Below are 19289 nucleotides of genomic sequence, written 5' to 3' on the forward strand. Positions count from 1 at the left end.
TAAAATGAACTGTGGTGATAATTACATATATTTGAAAACATACTAAAAGCCATTGAAATGTATACTTTGACCTTTTATAAATATATACTGAAATAGCTATGGATGAAATAATAAGATATCTGGAGTTTGCTTCAAAAGAATCCTTTGGGGGTAGGGAGGACAGAGGGAATAAGATCAGTCATAAATTCATAACTGCTGAAGCTGGGGGCTCGGAGGCTTATTATTCTCTACACAGTTAGGTATGTTGAACGTTTTTCATAAAAGGAAAGAAAGAAGAATCCCATGCATTGTTCTAATGCAGAAAAGAGGGGACTGTCACATCCTTTGATAAGTTTTATTTAGAGGCCCCACCGAGAGATCCGATTATCAGAGATGAATTATTGAGGGGAACGTGAGAGGCATGGCAGCCACGGAGTGTGGAGAGGTGGTGAGCGCAGGGGCGGGATGGTGCCAGGGCAGTTCATTCCCTGAGCCCTCACTGACAGCTCCCAAGCCATGCTCGCCGTGGTGGTGGAAGTGGAGCAGGGGAGAGAATCAGGTAAGAAACCACACACTCTCATTATCAGAGGTAGTGCAGCTTGGAAGAGCCTCTTGGGAGAGGGGAGGGCTAGGCCATCTAGGATAGGAAACTGAGGCAAAGGTTGAGGGCAGGACTTGGGAGTCCTGAAGCTCAGTTTCCCTCAAGGGAGTTGACATGAAGCCCACCTTTCTTAGGCCCTCAGGGGATCTGTCAGCCCACACTCCTTCTGGAGGAGCCCAACAGCATCCGCCTGCTTCAGCCGGGGACTCTGGCCACACAGGTGGAGAGGGGGTGACGTGAGGGTGGGGCAGGGAAGATGGGAGTGGGAGCGACCCTGCTGAACCCAGCCCGCCCACAGGAACAATGCATCACCTTTGACAGAGTCCTGAGCTCTGATGCTGCTCAGGTAGGGGTCTGATAGGGTTATGGGAGGAGGATGGGAGCCCTCATGCCCCTGGAGCCTGGGGTGCTGAGTGCTTTGGGAGCCCTCTGCTCAGGCCAGGCAGGGTTAGGGCGCTGAGACAGCGGCTCTGCCTGTGTCTCCCTGCAGGAGGCCGAGCAGGAGCTACTAGCACGAGTCCAGCCCACACTGGGTTCTGTGGGCCGAGGATACAGTGTGGCCCTGCTGCTTTGGGGTCGGGCAACAAAGGCACCTGGGCTCGTGCCTCAGGTGAGTCCTAGAGGAGCTACCGGTATAGTTGTCATGACGCTTGGGTGTTGCCTCCTCTAGGGGACCTTCTAGAACCTTTCTTTCCCTGCCGTAGCTGAACTAGGGACTCCTCCTTGGGGCCCCTAAAGAGCCCTGTGATCCATACAGGATGTTTAGCCAGGGTTAATTTATTCAGCTATTGACCGGTCAGAGAAGGTAGGAGGCTGGGGCTGATAGGGTGAGAATCAGGGAGGGGTGATGAGCAAAGATCAAATATCCAGGGAGGTCTAAATTTCACAGTTCTTGATAATACTAATAATGATATAAACTTGAGAGCTTTGTGTTTTTTTGGACTTCATTAAAATGCCCCCAAATCAAAATATCTGCCTCAGAACCTTGGCAGGGCCCCTGCCTTAGCAGGTCCCACTGGAAATGTCTGCTCACCGTCTGGCTTGCTGTGAGCTGTGAGGCCTACGCCCGTTTCTGTTCCAGGACTTTCCCCAACACCAAACACAGGACACATCACGAACTTCACCCTCAGGAAATGTTGAAAGACACTTTTTCGTCAAGCCTTTTCTTAATTTATTTCTTAATTCCTGTTTAACCCTCTTTTTTTCCACTTTAGCTGCTGCAGATGCTGTTTGAGGAAGTTCTGCTTCTTGGGAGCTCTGATCCTGTGCTTAGTACCCTTAGCCTGGTGCAGGTGAGACCCTGGAGGAAAGGCAGACATGGGAGCCAAGGCCTTGGTGATGATGCAGAAAGAGTCTGAGGCAGGAGGGCAGCCAGAAGAGCTTGGCTCTCGCTACATTCTGCTGCTCACCAGTGTGGGCTTGCCTTTCTGGGGTCTCCTTTTTCCTGCCTGAAATGGCTGAATTTTGGTGCCTTCCTTGGCCCACAGAGCTCCAGCATGAGGGTCATGTGAGCTGAAGTGGGGGCGAAAGGCTCCGTTTGTAATAGGTGTTGTGTTTGTGTGATCTCAGCTCAGCCCCAGGGGGAGGACTCAAGACCTGCTCTCTCCAGGGACAGAGAACTTGTCGGTGCTGGATGTGGCCCCTCTGGGCTTGTGAGTATCTTGGGCCCAACAGGGTCCAAGGATGCTTGTCTTGAGGCAGGGCTGACACCCCCAACCAGGCCCTTGAAGGTTTCTCCCCACTGCCACCCCAGAGGGAAGCTCTGAGCCTGGGTTGTGCTTACAGGGCTCGAGTTTGCTCCCAGGACTCCTCACCCTCTTCCCTTCATGCCATATCCCCATCCTCACTCCCCTCACCCATCCACTTATACCTCTTCAACTCAATCATTATCGTTCTAGGTGATTCAAGCATCTCTCTGAGCAGAATTTTAGTTTCTCATCTGTAAAATGGAGTGATTCCAACTACCCTGTTTGACAGGACAAAAAATAAGATCATGAGGATGACAGGATTTTAGGGGATATACTGAGCTTGGAGCCTTGGGCATGATTCTTACAGGCTCTTGGGAGCTCCCCAGGCAGAGGTTCTGGGGAACTCTGGTGCCTAAGAGCTGAGCTCAGCCTCCCCTTCCTCCAGGGTGGTGGAAGATGCCAGGGAAGTAGAGGTGCCTGACTCAAGAGCTGCCTCAGAACTTTACTTACGGGCTACAGGGGGTGAAGCCAGGTGAGCACGAGAGGGTTCCTGTCACCTCTCACTTCTTAGGCATTTGGCCTGATCCTAGCCTCTCCTCCACAGGATCTGCTCTCTGCTTACTGTCACTATGTCCCGCCCAGGGCCTGACCCTCCTAAGGGTCCTAAGAGTGTATGGCGAGGGGCCTTGAGGATCTTGCAGCTCCCAGGAGCTCTGTAAGTCTGACAGCTTTGGGGGTGGGATGGGAGGGTAACTGAAATATGGATGTCGAGGTCCAGGGCAGCATCTGAGTCTTCTTTCCTCACCTCCAATAGGCTGAAGGAATCTCTTTAGCATTTCTTGTAAGGCAGGTGTACTAGCAATGAACTCCCTCAGCTTTTGCTTATCTAGTAATATCTTAATTTTTCCTACATTTTTGAAGGATAGTTTTTGCCAGATATAGAGTTCTTTTTTTTTTTTTTTTGCATTTATCTTTAGATAGAGCAGGAGGGAGAGAGGGAAGAAGAGATAGCGAGCAACATCAATGTGAGAGAGACACATTGAGTGGTTGCCACCCACATGACCCCAACCAGGGCTGGGGACAAACTGCAACCGAGGTACGTGCCCTTAGCGGGAACCGAACCTGGGACTCTCTGGTCCACAGGCCGATGCTCTAACCGCTGAGCAAAACTGGCCAGGGCCAGATATAGAATTCTTAGTTGACAATTTATTTTTTTCTTTAAGCACCTTAAACATGTCATCTTAATGCCTCTGGTCTCCATAGTTTTTTTATGAGAAATTTGTTTTTAATCTTATTGAGGATCTCTTGTACATAACAAGTTGCTTCTCTCTTGCTGTTTTCAAGACTCCCTCTGGCCCTGGCCTGTATGGCTCAGCAGTTAGAGTGTCAGTCCTCAGAACTATGACTCGCGGGTTCGATTCCGGTCAAGGGCATGTACCTCCGTTGCAGATTGTCCCAGCCCTGCTTAGGGTCGTGTGGGAGACAACCAGTTGGTGTGTCTCTCTCACACATCAATGCTTCTCTCACTTTCCCTCTCTCCCTCCCTCCACTCTATTTGAAGATAAATAGAAAATATCCTCAGGTGAGGATTTAAAAAAAAAAAAAAAGACTCTCTCTGCCAGCTGGTATAGCTCAGTGGATTGAGCATCATCCCATGGACTGAGAGGACCCGGTTCCATTCCCCATCAGGGCACATGCCACATTTGTAGGCCAAATCCCCAGTGGGGCGGAGGGCGTGCTGGAGGGAGTCAATTGATGTTTCTCTCTCCCTATCCTTCCTCTCTCTCTAAAATCAATAAAGAAAAATAAATAAAGTGTTTTGATGTGGATCTCTTGGTGTTTATCCTCCTAGGAATTATTTGAGCTTCTTGTATGTATAGATTTATCATGTCTTTAATTAAAATTTGAGGAATTTTTGAGCAGTATTTCTTCAAATATTCTTTCTGCCTCCTTCACTCTTTCTTTTAGCTCTGGGCGCCCATTATGCATATGTTTGTATATTTGATGGCATCTCACAGGTCTCTTAGACTTTTCCTTCATTCTTTTTACTTTCTGCTCCTCAGACTGGATAATTGTATCTGATCTATCTTTAAGTTGGATGAGATTCTTTCTTGTGCCTGCTCAAATCTGCCCTCTAGTGGATTTTTAATTTCTTCTTGTAATTTTCAACTCTAGAATTTCTTTAAAAAAAAAAAATTTGTCCTTTTATTGATATTTTCTATTCACTGAGACATCATTTTCTTGATTTTCTTTAGTTTCTTGAGCATATTTAAGATAGTTGAATTAAAGTATTTTTTGTTGTTAATCCTCACCCGAGGAGATATGGATATATATATATATATGTGTGTGTGTGTGTGTGTGTGTGTGTGTGTGTGTGTATACATATATTAATATGTTTTTATTGATTTTTATAGAGAAAGAGGCAGGGAGAGGGAGATAGAAACACTGATGTGTGAGAGAAACATCGATCGGCTGCCTCCTGCACACCCCTCACTGGAGATTGAGCCTGAAACCTGCGCATCTACCCTGACCTGGAATCGAACTGGGACCTCTCAGTCCATGGGATGATGCTCAATCCACTGAGCCACACCAGCTGGGCAGAAGATATTTTTTCCCACTGATTATTAGAGAGAGTGGGAAGGAAGGGGGGAGAGAGAGAAACAGAAACATTAATGTGAGAGAGACACATCAATTGGTTGCCTCTCACATGCACCAGGTTGAACCTGCAACTCAGGCACATGTCCTTGATGGAAATCGAACCCACAACCCTTTGGTGAGCAACTTGACACTCTAACCACTGAGAAACATCAGCCAGGGCTCAATTAAAGTCGTTGTCTAGTGAATTTAATATTCTTACTTCCTCAGGGACAGTTTCTGTTCATTACATTTCCCCCCTATGAATGAGCCATATTTTCTTATTAGAATGCCTCATACTTTTTTTGTTTGGAAACTGGCCAATCTGAGTATTGTTTGTAGAGACTGTATTCTTCATTGTGTTGGTCTCTTAAGTCTTCATCCTTCCCCTTAGTACTCTGACATTTTTATTATGATGATGTGGTAACTCTAAAAACCAGATTCACCCTCCTGTCCAGGGTTTGCAGTGTTGTTTGTTATGGGATGGAGCCATCTGTTTCCTTAGTTACTTTTGCAAACAACTTTTGCAAAGACTGTATTCTTTGTAGTCACTGAAGTCTCCATTCTAATCTTAGTGGTTAGTGAGTGACCTGACAGGATTCCTTAAACTCCTAGGACCAAAAAACCCCAAAAAACAAAAGTCCCACAAACAAACAAAAACAATAAAAAAAAAAAAAAGGAAGAAAGAAAGAAACAGGAAGAAGAGGGGAGAGGGGAGAAGAACAAGGAAAAGAAAAACAATTCCCAGGGTTATACAGTGTGGCTCTGTGTTGAGTCATGTCTATGCTTAGTCAGGCCATTTATAGCTCCGCCTTAGCCTCACTTCTTGCTTTTACTGAGCCTAAAAAGCAGCCAGAAGTGAAAGCTTAAGGTCTTTTCAGGGCTTTTCTGAATGTATATCCTGCCCTAGGCATGTTCATGACTTTCTAGGTTCTCCAGTACATTTAGGAACTTTTCAAAGTCCTTATTGCCCCTAAATCTCACTCTCTAACTTTTGCTTTGAATCTATGTATCTATTGTTTATCCCAACTGTTATTTTTGCTCGTTCTTTCATCTTTCAATGTTTTGTGGGGGTTATGTTTTTAAAACAATGCTTTCAATGTTTTATAGTCTCTGGCTTAGCTGCTCTGGCCCAAAAGAGTTCCAAGAAAAGTGAAACAAAGGGAAGTCCCTTTTGTCAGTCCTTTGGGGGAAACTCCAACCATTCAAAACACAAACACAATTCCCTGGGAACAAGATAGGCTCTGCTCCCTTCAGAACCAGGCACCCCCACCAGAAATGTGGGCTGTTGTCTACAAGACCACCTCTGTGCTGGGGAGGAGGTTGGGGCTAGGGTAAGTTAAAATGTCACAAAGAGCCGAGCCAGTGTGGCTCAGTGGATTCAGCCACATGGACTGGGAGGTCCCGGTTGGATTCCCAGTCAGGGCTCATGCAGGCTCGACAGCTGGTCAATGTTTCTCTCTCACATCGATGTTTCTATCTCTCTCTCCCTTCCTCTCACCCTAAAAAAAAAAAAAAAAAAAATCAATAAAAACATATTTTACAAAGCACATCACAAAGATCTCTTACTATATTTAAGTTGCCTTTCTCCTGGATAAGCATTCCTTATAAACCTTTGATTATCTCCCAGAGTTCTAGCAAGGTTGATTCTGGCCATTTTTGCCAGATGTTTCTGGGAAGATACAGACTCCCAGAGTTCCCTACTCTGCCATTTCTGCTGATGTCACCTTGCTTTGCCATTTTAAAATTGGGTTATTTGTCTTTTTCTTAGTGAGGTGTAAGAGCGCTTTATATATTCTGGATACAAGTACATAGTCACATAGACAAGTAAATTTTTTCTTACTATGAGAATATATTATTTGTGTAATTATATAATAATAATCAAATAAAAATCTACATAAGGTTGCAAATCTGTCTGTTGGTGCACAAAAGTTACTGGAAATAATCAAACTTTCCATCAGAGTGTGATTTGGGCGTTTCTTTCCCCATTCACCAATGGACGGCTTTCCTCCTTCTTCCCTTTGGCAGAGACTGCCCCCTGCTGCAGGTGCTGGCTGGTAAGGCTGCTGATGAGGAGGTGGAGGGCTCTCTGTCCTGGATTATCTCCTGGCTCCTGGAAGGAAACAACTACACTGGCCTCCTTCTTCGCTTGGACCCTCAAGGTGGCCTGGTGGTGGTGGGGAGTGTGGAGTTCTTTGGGAAGCTCTGGGGTCTGGCCTTAGGCCTGCTCCACCCTCTCCCCCAACCAGTCAAAGCCCTAAGCCTAGCCCAGAAAGAGCCTGACTCTCTGGGAGGGACAGGATTCAGACAGGTCCCACGGTGGGCAGAAGGAGAGGCAGGGCCAAAAGTAAAAGCAACCCCACACCCTTCAGAGGCTTTCAATAGTTTACTAAACATTTCTACACTGACTAATACCTTCAGTTCTTACTAAAACTTCATGAGGCAGATCTAATTTACAGACGAGGAAAGGGAGGATCAGAGAAGGAAAGGTGCCCATTAAATACACACACACACACACACACACACACACACACACACAGCCCTGGCTGGTTTTGCTAAGTGGTTAGAGCATGAGCCTGCGGATCAAAGAGTCCTGGGTTCGATTCCAACCAAGGGCATGTACCTTGGTTGCGGCTTGTCCCTGGCCCCAGTTGGGGTTGTGCAGGTGGCAACCAATTGATGTGTCTCCCTCTCATCGATGTCTCTCTCTCTCTCTCTCTCCTTCCCATTCTGTCTGAAGATTAATGTAAAAATATTCTTGGGTGAGGATTAAATAAAACAACACATACATATTCACACTCATACAAAACTCTGGCCCCGACTGTCTCTGAAATCAACAAACATACATTCATTTGGCCAACACATTCCCTGACCTCCCCCTGTACGAGGCCCTGTGGAATGTGGAAGATAAGTTGGGGCAGTTCACACCTCAAGGATAAATCAATGAGGGACAGACACATGTTTATAGGCCAGTTTGGTATCATGATTAAGGGTATAGGCTTTAGTGTCAGACAGACCTGGGCTTGACTTTCAGCTCTGCCAGTCACCAGGAAGTTGCTTGACCTCTCTGAGCTTTAGTTGCCTCATCTAGAAACTGGGGGGGGGGGGGGGGGGTGTGGCAGGATAAAAATTATAGAATTGTTGTCTCATTGGAGTGTGGATAAAAAGAAGCACCCTCAGAAAGCCTTGGCATGGTGACATCAAGCACATGTTAAAAAGCCTGATAGGTGTTAGCTTTTTTTATAAATAGTGCTATTAATAAAGATCTAAAGTATTATAGGCAGTATGCTTTGGAGTACAGAGGAAGGAGTGATTCACTTTGAGTCTCCTCTTAACTAGGCAGCTCCCTAAATTTGCTCCAGGCTGCTCTCTTGGGGGCCGCTGGAAGGAGGATGCAGGAAAAACAGGTGAAGCCCACCCTGTGGGATGCAGCAGAAGAGTCCCGAGCCCGCCGGGCAGGCCTGAAGAGCCTGCGTTCAGGCCTCCTTGGGGACCCCCTGACAGATGGTGGGCTCAGCCAGCTGGGCAGGGCACTGCGGGAACTGAAGGTGAGCAAGGTGAGCTCTGAAGGCACCTGGGCCAGCAGTGGCCAGAGCCCACCTTGAACCGTCTCTCCGCAGGTGGTAAAAGCCTGGAGACGGTACCCAGGAAGCTGCATGCTCAAGGGGGTCACAGCTGAGGCTGTGGGGCTCCCAGAACCACAGGTATGTCTTTTTATCCAACCTCTTAGGAGCCCCACTGATGTCTGCCTTCCTCTCCTCTGTTTACAGAACAGTATGAGGGGGCCCTTCCTTTACTCATTAATTTATTGATTCCCAAACATTTATTGACCACTTACTATGTGCTAGGTACAGTGCCATGCAGGCCCTAGGAAATCCCTGTTCTTGTGAAGTTTACAATTTGCTGGAGAAACAATTACATCATATCAGTGCTCTAAAGGGCTTATCAACACAGGGTTCTGCGGGGCATCTAAGTTAGTTTTGGCAAAAAAAGGGAAGGAAGACTTCAGGGGAAGTTGATTCCCGGAAGAGATGGTCAGCAATGAGTGAAGAAAATAAGAAAAGTCTCGCCATGGCTGGTTTGACTCAGCAGTTAGAGCGTCAGCCCATAGACCAAAGAGACCCGCGTTCGGTTCCCGTTAAGGGCACGTACCTCGGTTGCAGTTTGTCTCGGCCCTGGTCGGGGTTGTGTGGGAGGCAACCAATCGACGTGTCTCTCTCACATTGATGTTGCTCTCTCTCTCTTCCTCCCTCTCTCCCTCCCGTTCTGTCTGAAGATGAATGCAAAAATGTTCTTGGGTGAGGATAAAAAATAAATAAAAGTAAAAAAAAAAAGTCTCAGAGGTAATCCAGTGAGTAATCTCTTTGGGGAACTGCAAGTGACTCAGTTTGTTGGAGAATAGAGTTTGAGGAAGAGAGTAAGGATAAAAGAATTGGAGGGAAGTAGGGGCCAGGTTATATAGGGCTTTGTAAATCAATTGAGATACTGGACTTCATTTTGGAAGTCAAAAGGAAGGCACAGGAGTATTTCAAGCAGGGAGGACAACATTGCTCCCACTTTTCAGGTGAACAGACTGAGGCTTAGAGAAGGGAAATGAATATCCCTGGGTCACTGGGATCATCCAAGGCAGCAGAGGGGCAAATGCCCACGTCCTTAGACTCAATGTGGTGCTCTTTTCGTTCTCTCCGGATGGATGCCCGCTCTTGTGCAGAAGGGGGAGCTGTCTTCCATGATTTGCCACAGGGGGGCTGGAAGGCTGCTCTTGTCCAGCTTCTGTTTTTTGTTTTTGTTTTTTCCTTTTCATGATTACTTACAACTTGTTTTTACAGCCCTGGGCCTTGGGAATTAAGCATGTAAGCTCCCATTTATTGAGCAGTGCCTGTCACTGCTCAGTGCTTTTGGTGCCTCATCCCATCCCATACTCTCTATAACTTTAATCAGCTCTATGTTATGGAGGAAGAAATGGAGACTCAAAAGGCTAGTCACCTGCCTGAGGTCATACAGCTAAGAAGAGGAGGATCTGAGACCCTGACCTGTCTGGTTTCAAAGCCCCGAGCTTAATTCACGCTGTTCTGGGAGGAAGCGTGGTGGACTGCCTTTCCTATCTTTTCAGCAGGTGATAAATTCAGAAGCCAGCCACAGCGCAGGCCTCCAGGGGGAACCCCAAGGTGGGTCTGAGGTTTGGGGGTAGAGGTTGGGGTCTTCACCTTTGATGTACTTAACTGCATTTTCCTCCAGTGGCAAGAAGGACAGCATCTCTAGGACCAGGGCTCCACCAAAAGCATCCTCTCAGAGACTCCGAGGAACAGGTACTTCATGTACCCCAGAACAATGGAAAGGTGTTGAGGGAGTGAAGAGTTGCAGAGTTGCAGTGCCCAGTTAATGTTTCGGGTTTACCCTGCCCTGACATCAGGGGGAATACGGTACTCCTGCAAATAAAGGACCTGAAGGCCCACTGGATCCCTAAGGGAGGGGCATGGGAAAGGACTGGTTCCCTACTGGGTTGGATTAGGAGTATGCAATCCTTAGGGCCTCCATGGCATCTATGGGCAGAACTAATACTTTTCCTCTCCCGACAAGGCCCCAAGTATCTGTCCAGATTGCAGGCTCTTCCAGGCCAGTTAAGTCTGAGATGTAGTTCTGGGAATATCCCTGGCAATGGATTCTGTTGAACATGTTGGGCCCTACGGTCCAATGCCGTGTACATACTTGGGCTTCCGGCTGAGCCTAGACTGATGCCACCTAGGCCCAGCAGACCCCAGATATGGCCCTGCAGTTCTTCCTGGCCCAGGCCCAGAGGCAGAGACTGCGTGAACAGCATCAAAGTTGGATCCAAGAGGAACTGAAGCATTTGAAACAGCAGGAAAAGGAGGAGGAGGCAGGAGACCAGGTCAAAGGCCTGGTGGCTGGAAAAGAGGTAAGGAAGGTCATGTAGGGGATTCGAGCCCCTTCTAATTGGGCCAGGCACTGTGCCAGAGCACTGAGAACTGGTGTCAATCACAACAGACTGGGCCACACCTTCTCTCCTGGCCCTCACAGCTTTGTGGGGGATAGATGAGGCAATTCTCAGTGCTAAGTGCTGTGATGAAGGGAGCTAGGGTGTTGGGGAACAAAGCGGGGTACCTGACCCAGGCTGTAGGGAATCAGAGAAGATGGCATTCAAGTTGAGAACTAAAGGACAAATAAATCAGCCAGAGGGATTCACTGGACTCTGAGCTCCAAGGGGGCTGTCTGTGCTCATCACACAGAGGCAGCCAGTAAAGAGAACTTGTATGAACAAATTAAGAAACAAAACTTATGTGCATGGGGTTTGGGGGTGTGGCAGAGAAACACATGTTCTAAGAGAAGACAAGACTATTTTACGAAAAAAGGTCCAGAGGGAAGCAATGGCAAGATGGGTTCTGTGTATTGCCAACTGTTTGTCTAGCTGGAGCCTGGCAGGTGCATGGTCAGAGGCAAGGAAGGCTAAAGAGGTCAGTGCGTACCATGCCTCTGGATTTGGCCTTTACCCTGAGGATGATGGCGAACCGTGGAAAGGCATGTCATCTCAGCTCTGCCTCTCACAAGCCATGTGCATCTAGGCACATCAGATCACCCCTCTGATCCAGTTTCCAAACATGTAAAATGATAACTACCTCATAGGGTTGTCGTTGGATAAAATGAGATCATACACATGACGTATGTAGAACAGAGCAGGCACACAGGTGGCACTCAAGAAAAAGTTGTCCTTTGGTATCCACGGAGGATTGGTTCTAGGACCCCGTGGATACCAACATTCAGATGCTCAAGTTCCTTATATAAAATGGCACATTATTTGCATGTAACCTACACACATCCTCCTGTATTCTTTAAATCATCTCTAGATTACTTAAGATACTTAATACAATGTAAATGTTATGTAAATAGTTGTTATATGGTATTGTTTAGGGAATAGTGAGGAAAAAAAAACTGTACGTGTTTAGTTCAGACACGTAGCCACCATGGGCCTAACTACAGCAGCAGTAATGGAACACTTAAAAGATTTTCAGTCTGCGATTGGTTGAATCCACGAATGAGTCACGTACACAAAGGGCTGACTGTGTTATCACTTAAGGCCTCCATGAGACAGAGATGGCACTGGGAGCAGACAGTGCTGAGACTCCAGCTGGAGGCTCTTCAGTCAGAGCGGGATACTGCAGAGCAGGACCTGAGAGCCCTCTATGACCTGCATGTACAGACCACCCGAGCTCGGACATGCCACGTGTTACAGGTCAGTAGGGACAGAGGACAGTTGAGCTAGCCACCAAGCTCACTAACTGACAGACATCTCTGAATCTGGGCACAGGTGTTCCAAGCCTGGCGGGGGCTGTGGGAGGAACAGACCATGGCCACAGAGCATCACCATCGCAGCCTGCTGGCTGGCATCCTGCAAGACACCATCAACCTGGCTGCACAGAACCAGGAGCTCCAAACCCAGAACCAGGAGCTCCAAACCCAGAACCAGGAGCTCCAAATCCAGAACCAGGAGCTCCAAACCCAGAACCAGGAGCTCCAAACCCAGAACCAGGAGCTCCAAATCCAGAACCAGGAGCTCCAAACCCAGAACCAGCAGCTTTGGCAGGTTGCAGACTAGGCTGGGGGCTACACACGGTTATGCTGGATCCTTGCCTTGGGGAGAAATCTGGTGAATAGGAATCCTTCAGGGGAAGTTTCCTCTCTCCTTATTCTTTTTAATTTTTATTTTTTTAATCCTCACCCAAGGACATTCTTGCACTTATCTTCAGATAGAGCAGGAGAGAGAGAGGGAGGAAGAGAGAGAGAGAAACATTGATGTTAGAGAGACACACCAACTGGCTGCCACCCACACAACCCCAACCATGACCTGGGACAAACTGCAACTGAGGTACATGCCCTTAGTGGGAACTGAACCCGGACTCTCTGGCCTGTAGGCCGATGCTCCAACCACTGAGCCAAACCGGCCAGGGCTCTCCTTCTTTTTCTTAAAACATTTTTATTTATTGACTTTTAGAGAGCAAGAGTAGAAACATCGTGCCCAGCCAGTGTGGCTCAGTGGTTGAGCGTCGACCCATGCACCAAGAGGTTGCCAGTTCAAATCCCGGTCAGGACACATGCCAGGTTGTGGGCCCAATGCCCCGTGGGGGGCATGCAAGAGGCAGCCAATCGATGTTCTCTCAGCGATGTTTCTGTCTCTCCCTCTCCCTTCCTTTCTCTCTAAAATCAATAAAGAAAAAAAAATTTTTTTAAAGAGAAATATCAATTTGTTGTTTCACTTATTTATGCATTCATGGTTGATTCTTTTTATTTATTTATTTAATTCCTCACCTCAGGATATTTTTCCATTTATCGACAGAGTAGGAGGGAAGGAGGGAGAGAGACAGAGAGAAACGTCAATGTGATAGAGCCACATCAACTGGTTGCCTCCCACACAACCTGACCAGGGCCGGGGATGAACCACAACCGAAGTACGTGCCCTTGACAGGAATCGAACCTGCAACTCATTGGTTGGCAGGCCGATGCTCTAACTGCTGAGCCAAACCGGCAAGGGTCATTGGTTGCTTCTTCTATGTGCCCTGACTGGGAATCAAACCCACAACCTTGGTGTATTAGGACAATGCTCTAACCAACTGAGCTACCAAGCCAGGGCTCTTCTCTCCTCATTTTTTTTTTTTTTATCCTCACCCGAGGACGTTTTTGCATTTATCTTCAGATAGAGCATGAGGGAGAGGAAGGAAGAGAGAGAAAGAAACATCGATGTGAGAGAGACACATCAAGTGGTTGCCACTCACAGGACCCCAACCGGGGCCGGGGACACACTACAACAGAGGGATGTGCCTTAGAGGGAACCAAACCCGGGACTCTCTGGTCCCCAGGCCGATGCTCCACCCGCTGAGCCAAACCGGCCAGGGCTCTCTATTCATTCTTAAGGGTCCTAGAAGGAAGAAAAAGTTGGGACACAATAACCAAGCTAACCTTCATTACAGATAATACCATCAGTAACCAGGTCTCACTGTACTACTTTCTGCTAAGCGCCTAATATCCATTATTTCATTTGGCCTTTTCTACTACCCAAAATTGTTGTAGTTACCACTGACCCCCATTTCAGAGCTAAGGCAACTAAAGCCAGGAAAGGTTAAGTATCTGCCCAAGGACAATCAACTAGTAAGCAACAGAGGCAGAATTCAAATTCAGGTCCAGCTGGCCACCGCTCCACACAGCAGACAGCAGTGGTTCATGGACTGCAATGTGCATCAGAACCACCTAGCAAGCTGCTTAAATAAGAGATTCCCAAACCCCACTCCCTAAGATTTTGCTTCAGTAGGTCCGGGACGCTTTAAAAACAAGTTTACCAGGTATTCTATCATGGGAGTAGGACCTGACATTCTTCTGCTATGAGATCAGATGACAGGCAGGAGTATCAGTGAGGAATCCAGAGGAAATGAGAATCATAACCACACTGTGTTCTGAAGAGTTCTCTGGTCTCGTCTAGTTTGTCCTGTTAGACCTAGCGACTTCTATTCCCAAGATGCCTCCAAACTCCCAGCGCCCAAGTTCTGTGCTTCAGGAAAATTTCAAAAGCCCTGTGATTGAGAACAGTCTTGGCTCCACGGAGCCCTCAGAGGAAACAATGCTGCTGGCAACAGTGGGGAGAAAACACCTTTTCTCCTCGTCTGTAATATACCCCAGGACTAAGGTAAGGGAACCAGGGGAACAAAATGTTCTCAGGAGCCACGCAACACAGAAGACACAGGACAATCATGGCTGATTGTAGGAATTGCCTACACTCTAGAATGCTTTATTAAGACCTTATTGCTTATGCAGTTGGACGTTGGTTGAGCTATACAAGTTTCCCTGTGCTGGTCCCAGGTCACTCTGTGCAGAGTTTCTGTGGCTGTTGGGAGCTGGGACACTGCCAGGCAGGGGCAGGACCTACAGTGGGAAGGACGGTAACTCCTAAGAGATGTAGAGGGGCAGTGGGCTTCAAGAGGGTCTTTGGGTGAGAAAAGAGATCAGGAGTATAGGCTTAAGCCAGGGCCCAGGGACAACATTTCCTGAGATGAGTCAAGCCCCAGCCCCTCTGGGGTTCCCAGAACAAAGGCTGGGTGTGGAGAACAGCATTGTGGAGGAAGCAAGGATGCAGTCTCCTGGTGCTGCTGGAGCTTGGGGAGCTTGGCAGAATGATCAAGGTGATGGAATTTGTGGCAATTGGGCTTTCCTGTAGGACAGTGGGGATGAGTATCCTTTATGGGTGAATCATGTGCCACAGCTGGACTGGGCAGCCAGCACCAGGCCTAGGGGCAGTGGGTCTGCAGGGGTGGCCACAGTAGGCAAGGAAAACCAACTGTTGCCCATGCCCCACTTTAAGCAACTGTATTCATGTGCAGGATGAGGAAGGGAACCTGCTTCATCAGCGATGGGGTCATTTCTCAGACCTTGGTATTGATTCTTTTTTTTTGTTTGTTTTTGTTTTGTACATGCCCCTAGTGGGAACCGAACCTGGGACTCTCTGGTCCTCAGGCCAACGCTCCAACCGCTGAGCCAAACCAGCCAGGGCTTGATTCTCTCTTAATTCATTAGTCTGGAAGAACTTGGGAGGATGGTGGTGTTTAAGAGTGTCCAGTTTCCTTAACCAAACCCACTCTAAAAGTCTCTCAGGGGTACTCCTTCATCCATCTACCTGGCTGCTCTCATTTCCCCAGCTTTTCTCACAAGGCACTTGTTACCGGGCTGCTGAGGGAAAGGGGGCTGGAGGTGGCTCTGATGGCAACACACAATCTGGGGTCAGGAGTCAGGGTGGTGGTGGTTAGGGGCTAGCGGCTGCCATAGTACAGGTGCACTGCCAGACCAATGAGCACTGCAGCCAGGAAGAAGGCAGCTGTGAGCTGCAGCCGCAGCAGGGCTGCTGAGAGCACGGCGTTGACCACCAGTGAGCAGGACACCACAAAGAGTCGCGTGATGCTGCTGCCATGCTTCATCACAGCTGACATGAGCAGTCCATTTAGAGCCTGGCTCAGCACCACGAGCGCTGCCCATCCTGAGAAGCCCTCCAGAAGGCCTGGGCCGGGGCCACCACCTACATGCAGACCTAGATTCAGGAGCACACCAAAAGTGTAAAGGAAGAGGTTCTGAAGTGCCAGGGGCAGCCGCTGTCGCTTCATGAGCAGCTCTGTGTACACAGACGACAAGCCTGAGATGAGGCAGTACAGGATAAGGAGCAGCAATCCTAGTGGAGTGATATGTAGGGGCATGGGACCAGCCACAGCTGTTGGAGGGGACCCAGAAAGAGTGTTCCCAGGGTCCTGGAGGCCACCAGCTGCATAGCAGGCCCCTGCTGCCATCAGCAGCAGCAGTGCTAAGCCCTGACGTGCAGAGAGGCGGTGCCGGAGGCAGAGGCAGTAGAACAAGGCCGTGCTTCCAATCTTGAGATTGCTCAGTACCTGGTAGGTGCTGGGGTCCATGTATCGTTGAAGATAGATCACCAGGTTATTATTAGCTCCATAGAGCAAGGCTGGTAGTGCAAAGGGGGCAGCCTGGCGCCAGGGTGGGCCCCCCCGGGGCCATGCTTGCCAGCTCACCAGGAGGGAGAAGGCGCACAACAGCAGCTTGGTCAGCTCAGTCAGAAGCACAGCTGAGGAGGGTCGGAAGGGCACTTGGCCATCCACATGGCACAGTGCCAACAATGGTGCATGGGCACCATACATGGCAGTGGACAGGAGCAGCATCAGGGTCCAGCGGGCCTGTCTGCGACCGCCCAGGCCTGGCACACCCCCGTCCTCTACACTCATGCCCACACCAGACCTTGGATTGGCCTGTGTAACCAGCAAGGGGCAGTGAGAATTGTGACACGTTTCAGGAGGATCAAGATATGGAGTTGGCTCCCAGGAGGCAGGAGCCGTGGTACATCTCCAGAGACAAAAGTGAGGATCATAGTCAGGGCGGGAAAAGGTCTGATGGCCTTAGAAGCCACAGTCTTGGGATCAGTCCCATGGGGTCAGGGAGGGAAGGAGGAGTCCAGGGTGCTGGCTGATGAGCTACTGTCCACCCTCTGCAGGAAGGGAAGCAAGGATGAAGGTGGCAGGAAAGTTGGAGACAGCAAATGGGTGACAGCCGGGGAAGCCAGATATGGTGTTTGTGGTCGAAAGGCCTCCACCTGCAGGCTCCAGCTGCTCATCCTGCCTCCCCCATGGGATCCAGAGCTAGCCAGGCCCTTTGCGCAGTGATCGCAGATAGTCTTTTAATGTCTTCTCCACATTGGGCACAGCATAGGCCTGAGCTGCATAGATACCAGTGCAGGCACCCACGGCAAAGCCCAATACTGCTGATGCCCTCAGTTTGGCCACCACATAGCCAGCCAGGAAGCCTTTGAGGAATGGGGAGGACAAGAACGAGCCATCCTGTGGAAGAAGATTCAGGAGGAAACTCAGTAGGTTCTCCCCTTCTCTAATCAGGAGCTACACAAGCAGGGCTTAGAGCATCCTACAACCTGTTCCTTCTTACTCTGGAAAGTTGTATTCTCTCTAAAGATTTCCTCAAGGTTCTGGAAGCAGAAAAATATCCTAGGAGTCCTGATCACATACTCTCAGAACCCTGGGGTTAGGAGGCTCCAAACACAGAACCCTACTGCCACAAGGCAACAGAGATGTCCCTGAGGAATCTGACCCTGCTTGCTTCTCATTTCCTAGAATGGTTTCTCACTACTGCAGCCAAACTGAACTGCTTTCATCCCCATGTTCATCATGCTACTTCCCACCACAACAACATTGCATATGTTGTTCCAACTGTCTGGAATGTGCCCTCCTCTCCTCCTCACCTAGTTAACCCCTATTTAAGATCCCAGTTCAAGCGCCATTTTTCCAGGGAAACTTTCCTTAAAGTCACAGAGAACTGGCTCTCAATAACCATTTGCTGAATAAATCTCTACCACCCATTCAAAAGCATATGGGGCAATGAAGCCTAAGCTAGGTGGGGTCAGATGCAGTGTTACCTGGCCCACACCACTGCTGACTTCGTCTTCTACACGCTGCTGCAGGCGCTCTAGCTGGTTCTTGAGAAATGCCAGGTCCTTAAGCTTGGGCAGAGAATCCTAGGACAAGGGAGAAACAGGCTCCAGCAGACGGACCTAGCCCCATCCCCTGCTCAAGTCTACCAGAGGCTGGGGAGGAAGTGGGAATGGAGTGAGCCTGAGAAACCTCTTCATATAATACCTTCCTGAGATGACAGTGATAAAGGAAGAAAGTGCATTGAAAAGGACAGACTTCTCATTGGGGTCAAGAAGGGGGTGACAGATGGGATGTGCACCAGTTAATTTACAGGAACTTTATATAGTAAGCAGCCTGTAAGGAAGGCAGAGGGACAGCGAGGAAACCTTTAATTAGATCTATCAGGAAAGTACTAATGACTTGACTATAAGCTACCTGGAAGTGGAGACCAATCTGTCTAGTCTAATGCAAGACTAGCAAGTACTTAGTAAATGTGTAAGTGGTGCTGAACTTCCAGAGCAAAAGTAAGTAATGGCCTGAGGCAGTTCCCTGGACAATTTGGCGGTAAATATGGTTTCTGCCCCGGCTTCTCCTTACCCCCAAGGCCAACCCAAACTGAACGTGTGACTATGCACGCGCTCGGGAGGGTGGAAGGACGGGCACTGGCTGTCTGTAGAAGTGTGGGTAAATGAACTGAGTGATTTTAATAGCATGTAAGTATGAAATTCACTGGGAGCGCAAGAGAGTGAATGAAGGTGTCAGTGTGAATTGGAAACAACGTGTCTCAGGGAAAGGACATTTCGAGGGCTAGGGAATGGAGCAAATAAGGAGTGTGTCAGAGTGAAAGGCTTTGAGTGTGAGTATATAGGGATCGTGATGGTCCCCCAGAGGGGCTACTTGGAGGATCCTCAGCTCCGTTTGCCTCGCGGAGCGCTCCGCCACTCTACTCCACATTGTTGAGGCCGTCGGCATGAGCAAGTCTGTCCCCAGAGCAAACAAGGCGCAACCCCACCCATGAGCCGCTCTTGTGTCGTCTTTCCCCAGGACTAAAAAGATGTGAAACCACCCCCACTGCACATCACCCCACGGTCACTCACCTTGTCATCCGCCATCTTCCCCGTGGAGCTTCTTGCGCAGGCGCAGCCCCGCCTCCCTCATACCAAGTGCTTCGGCCATCATTACTGAGGGCGGAGGCACTTCCGGGGCATTTTTGGAAAGGCTGTGGGCGCTTTCTTGGCGGCCGAGCCCAGGCGGTCTCTTGCCCACAGATACTTCCACGTGACTCCTCCAGTCGATTCCTAGCTGCGCGTGCGCGCGCGCAGACCTGGGCGTGATGGTCTCACTCGTGCGCGTGTGAGCGCGGCGCACATTCGCCTGGCCGGTCATCTGGTGCTTTATGAGCTCGTAGTT

At 48.9% G+C, this 19289-nt stretch overlaps 3 protein-coding genes and 1 long non-coding RNA gene across 4 annotated transcripts; 2 read left to right on the plus strand and 2 right to left on the minus strand.

Annotated features, from left to right (window-relative positions):
- Positions 1–836: 836 nt before the first annotated feature.
- Positions 837–12514, plus strand: LOC118643557. Its single transcript, XM_036281669.1, has 11 exons — positions 837–926; positions 1071–1190; positions 1795–1872; positions 2150–2232; positions 2714–2800; positions 6931–7064; positions 8242–8450; positions 8523–8606; positions 10649–10819; positions 11996–12151; positions 12227–12514. Exons 1-11 carry the CDS (start codon positions 837–839, stop codon positions 12512–12514), a joined length of 1500 nt encoding a protein of 499 aa, XP_036137562.1.
- On the plus strand, positions 9221–10172 carry LOC118616424. Its single transcript, XR_004956554.1, has 3 exons — positions 9221–9466; positions 10019–10070; positions 10141–10172. It is a non-coding gene; the product is annotated as an uncharacterized LOC118616424 (long non-coding RNA).
- Positions 12515–15416: 2902 nt separating the features above from the next.
- SLC35A4 (solute carrier family 35 member A4) lies at positions 15417–16724 on the minus strand. The gene has a single exon (XM_036240098.1). The coding sequence runs from the start codon at positions 16683–16685 to the stop codon at positions 15711–15713; it is 975 nt and encodes a 324-aa protein (XP_036095991.1). The 5' UTR covers positions 16686–16724; the 3' UTR covers positions 15417–15710.
- Positions 16725–17072: 348 nt separating this feature from the next.
- On the minus strand, positions 17073–19219 carry LOC118615291 (SLC35A4 upstream open reading frame protein). The gene is made up of 3 exons (XM_036240099.1): positions 18977–19219; positions 17885–17983; positions 17073–17294 (listed from the first exon to the last, which is right to left on the minus strand). Exons 1-3 carry the CDS (start codon positions 18989–18991, stop codon positions 17097–17099), a joined length of 312 nt encoding a protein of 103 aa, XP_036095992.1. The 5' UTR covers positions 18992–19219; the 3' UTR covers positions 17073–17096.
- Between the last annotated feature and the right edge of the window lie 70 nt (positions 19220–19289).

Source organism: Molossus molossus, unplaced genomic scaffold, assembly GCF_014108415.1.
Source record: "Molossus molossus isolate mMolMol1 unplaced genomic scaffold, mMolMol1.p scaffold_m16_p_4, whole genome shotgun sequence".
NCBI classification, from domain to species: Eukaryota; Metazoa; Chordata; class Mammalia; order Chiroptera; family Molossidae; genus Molossus; species Molossus molossus.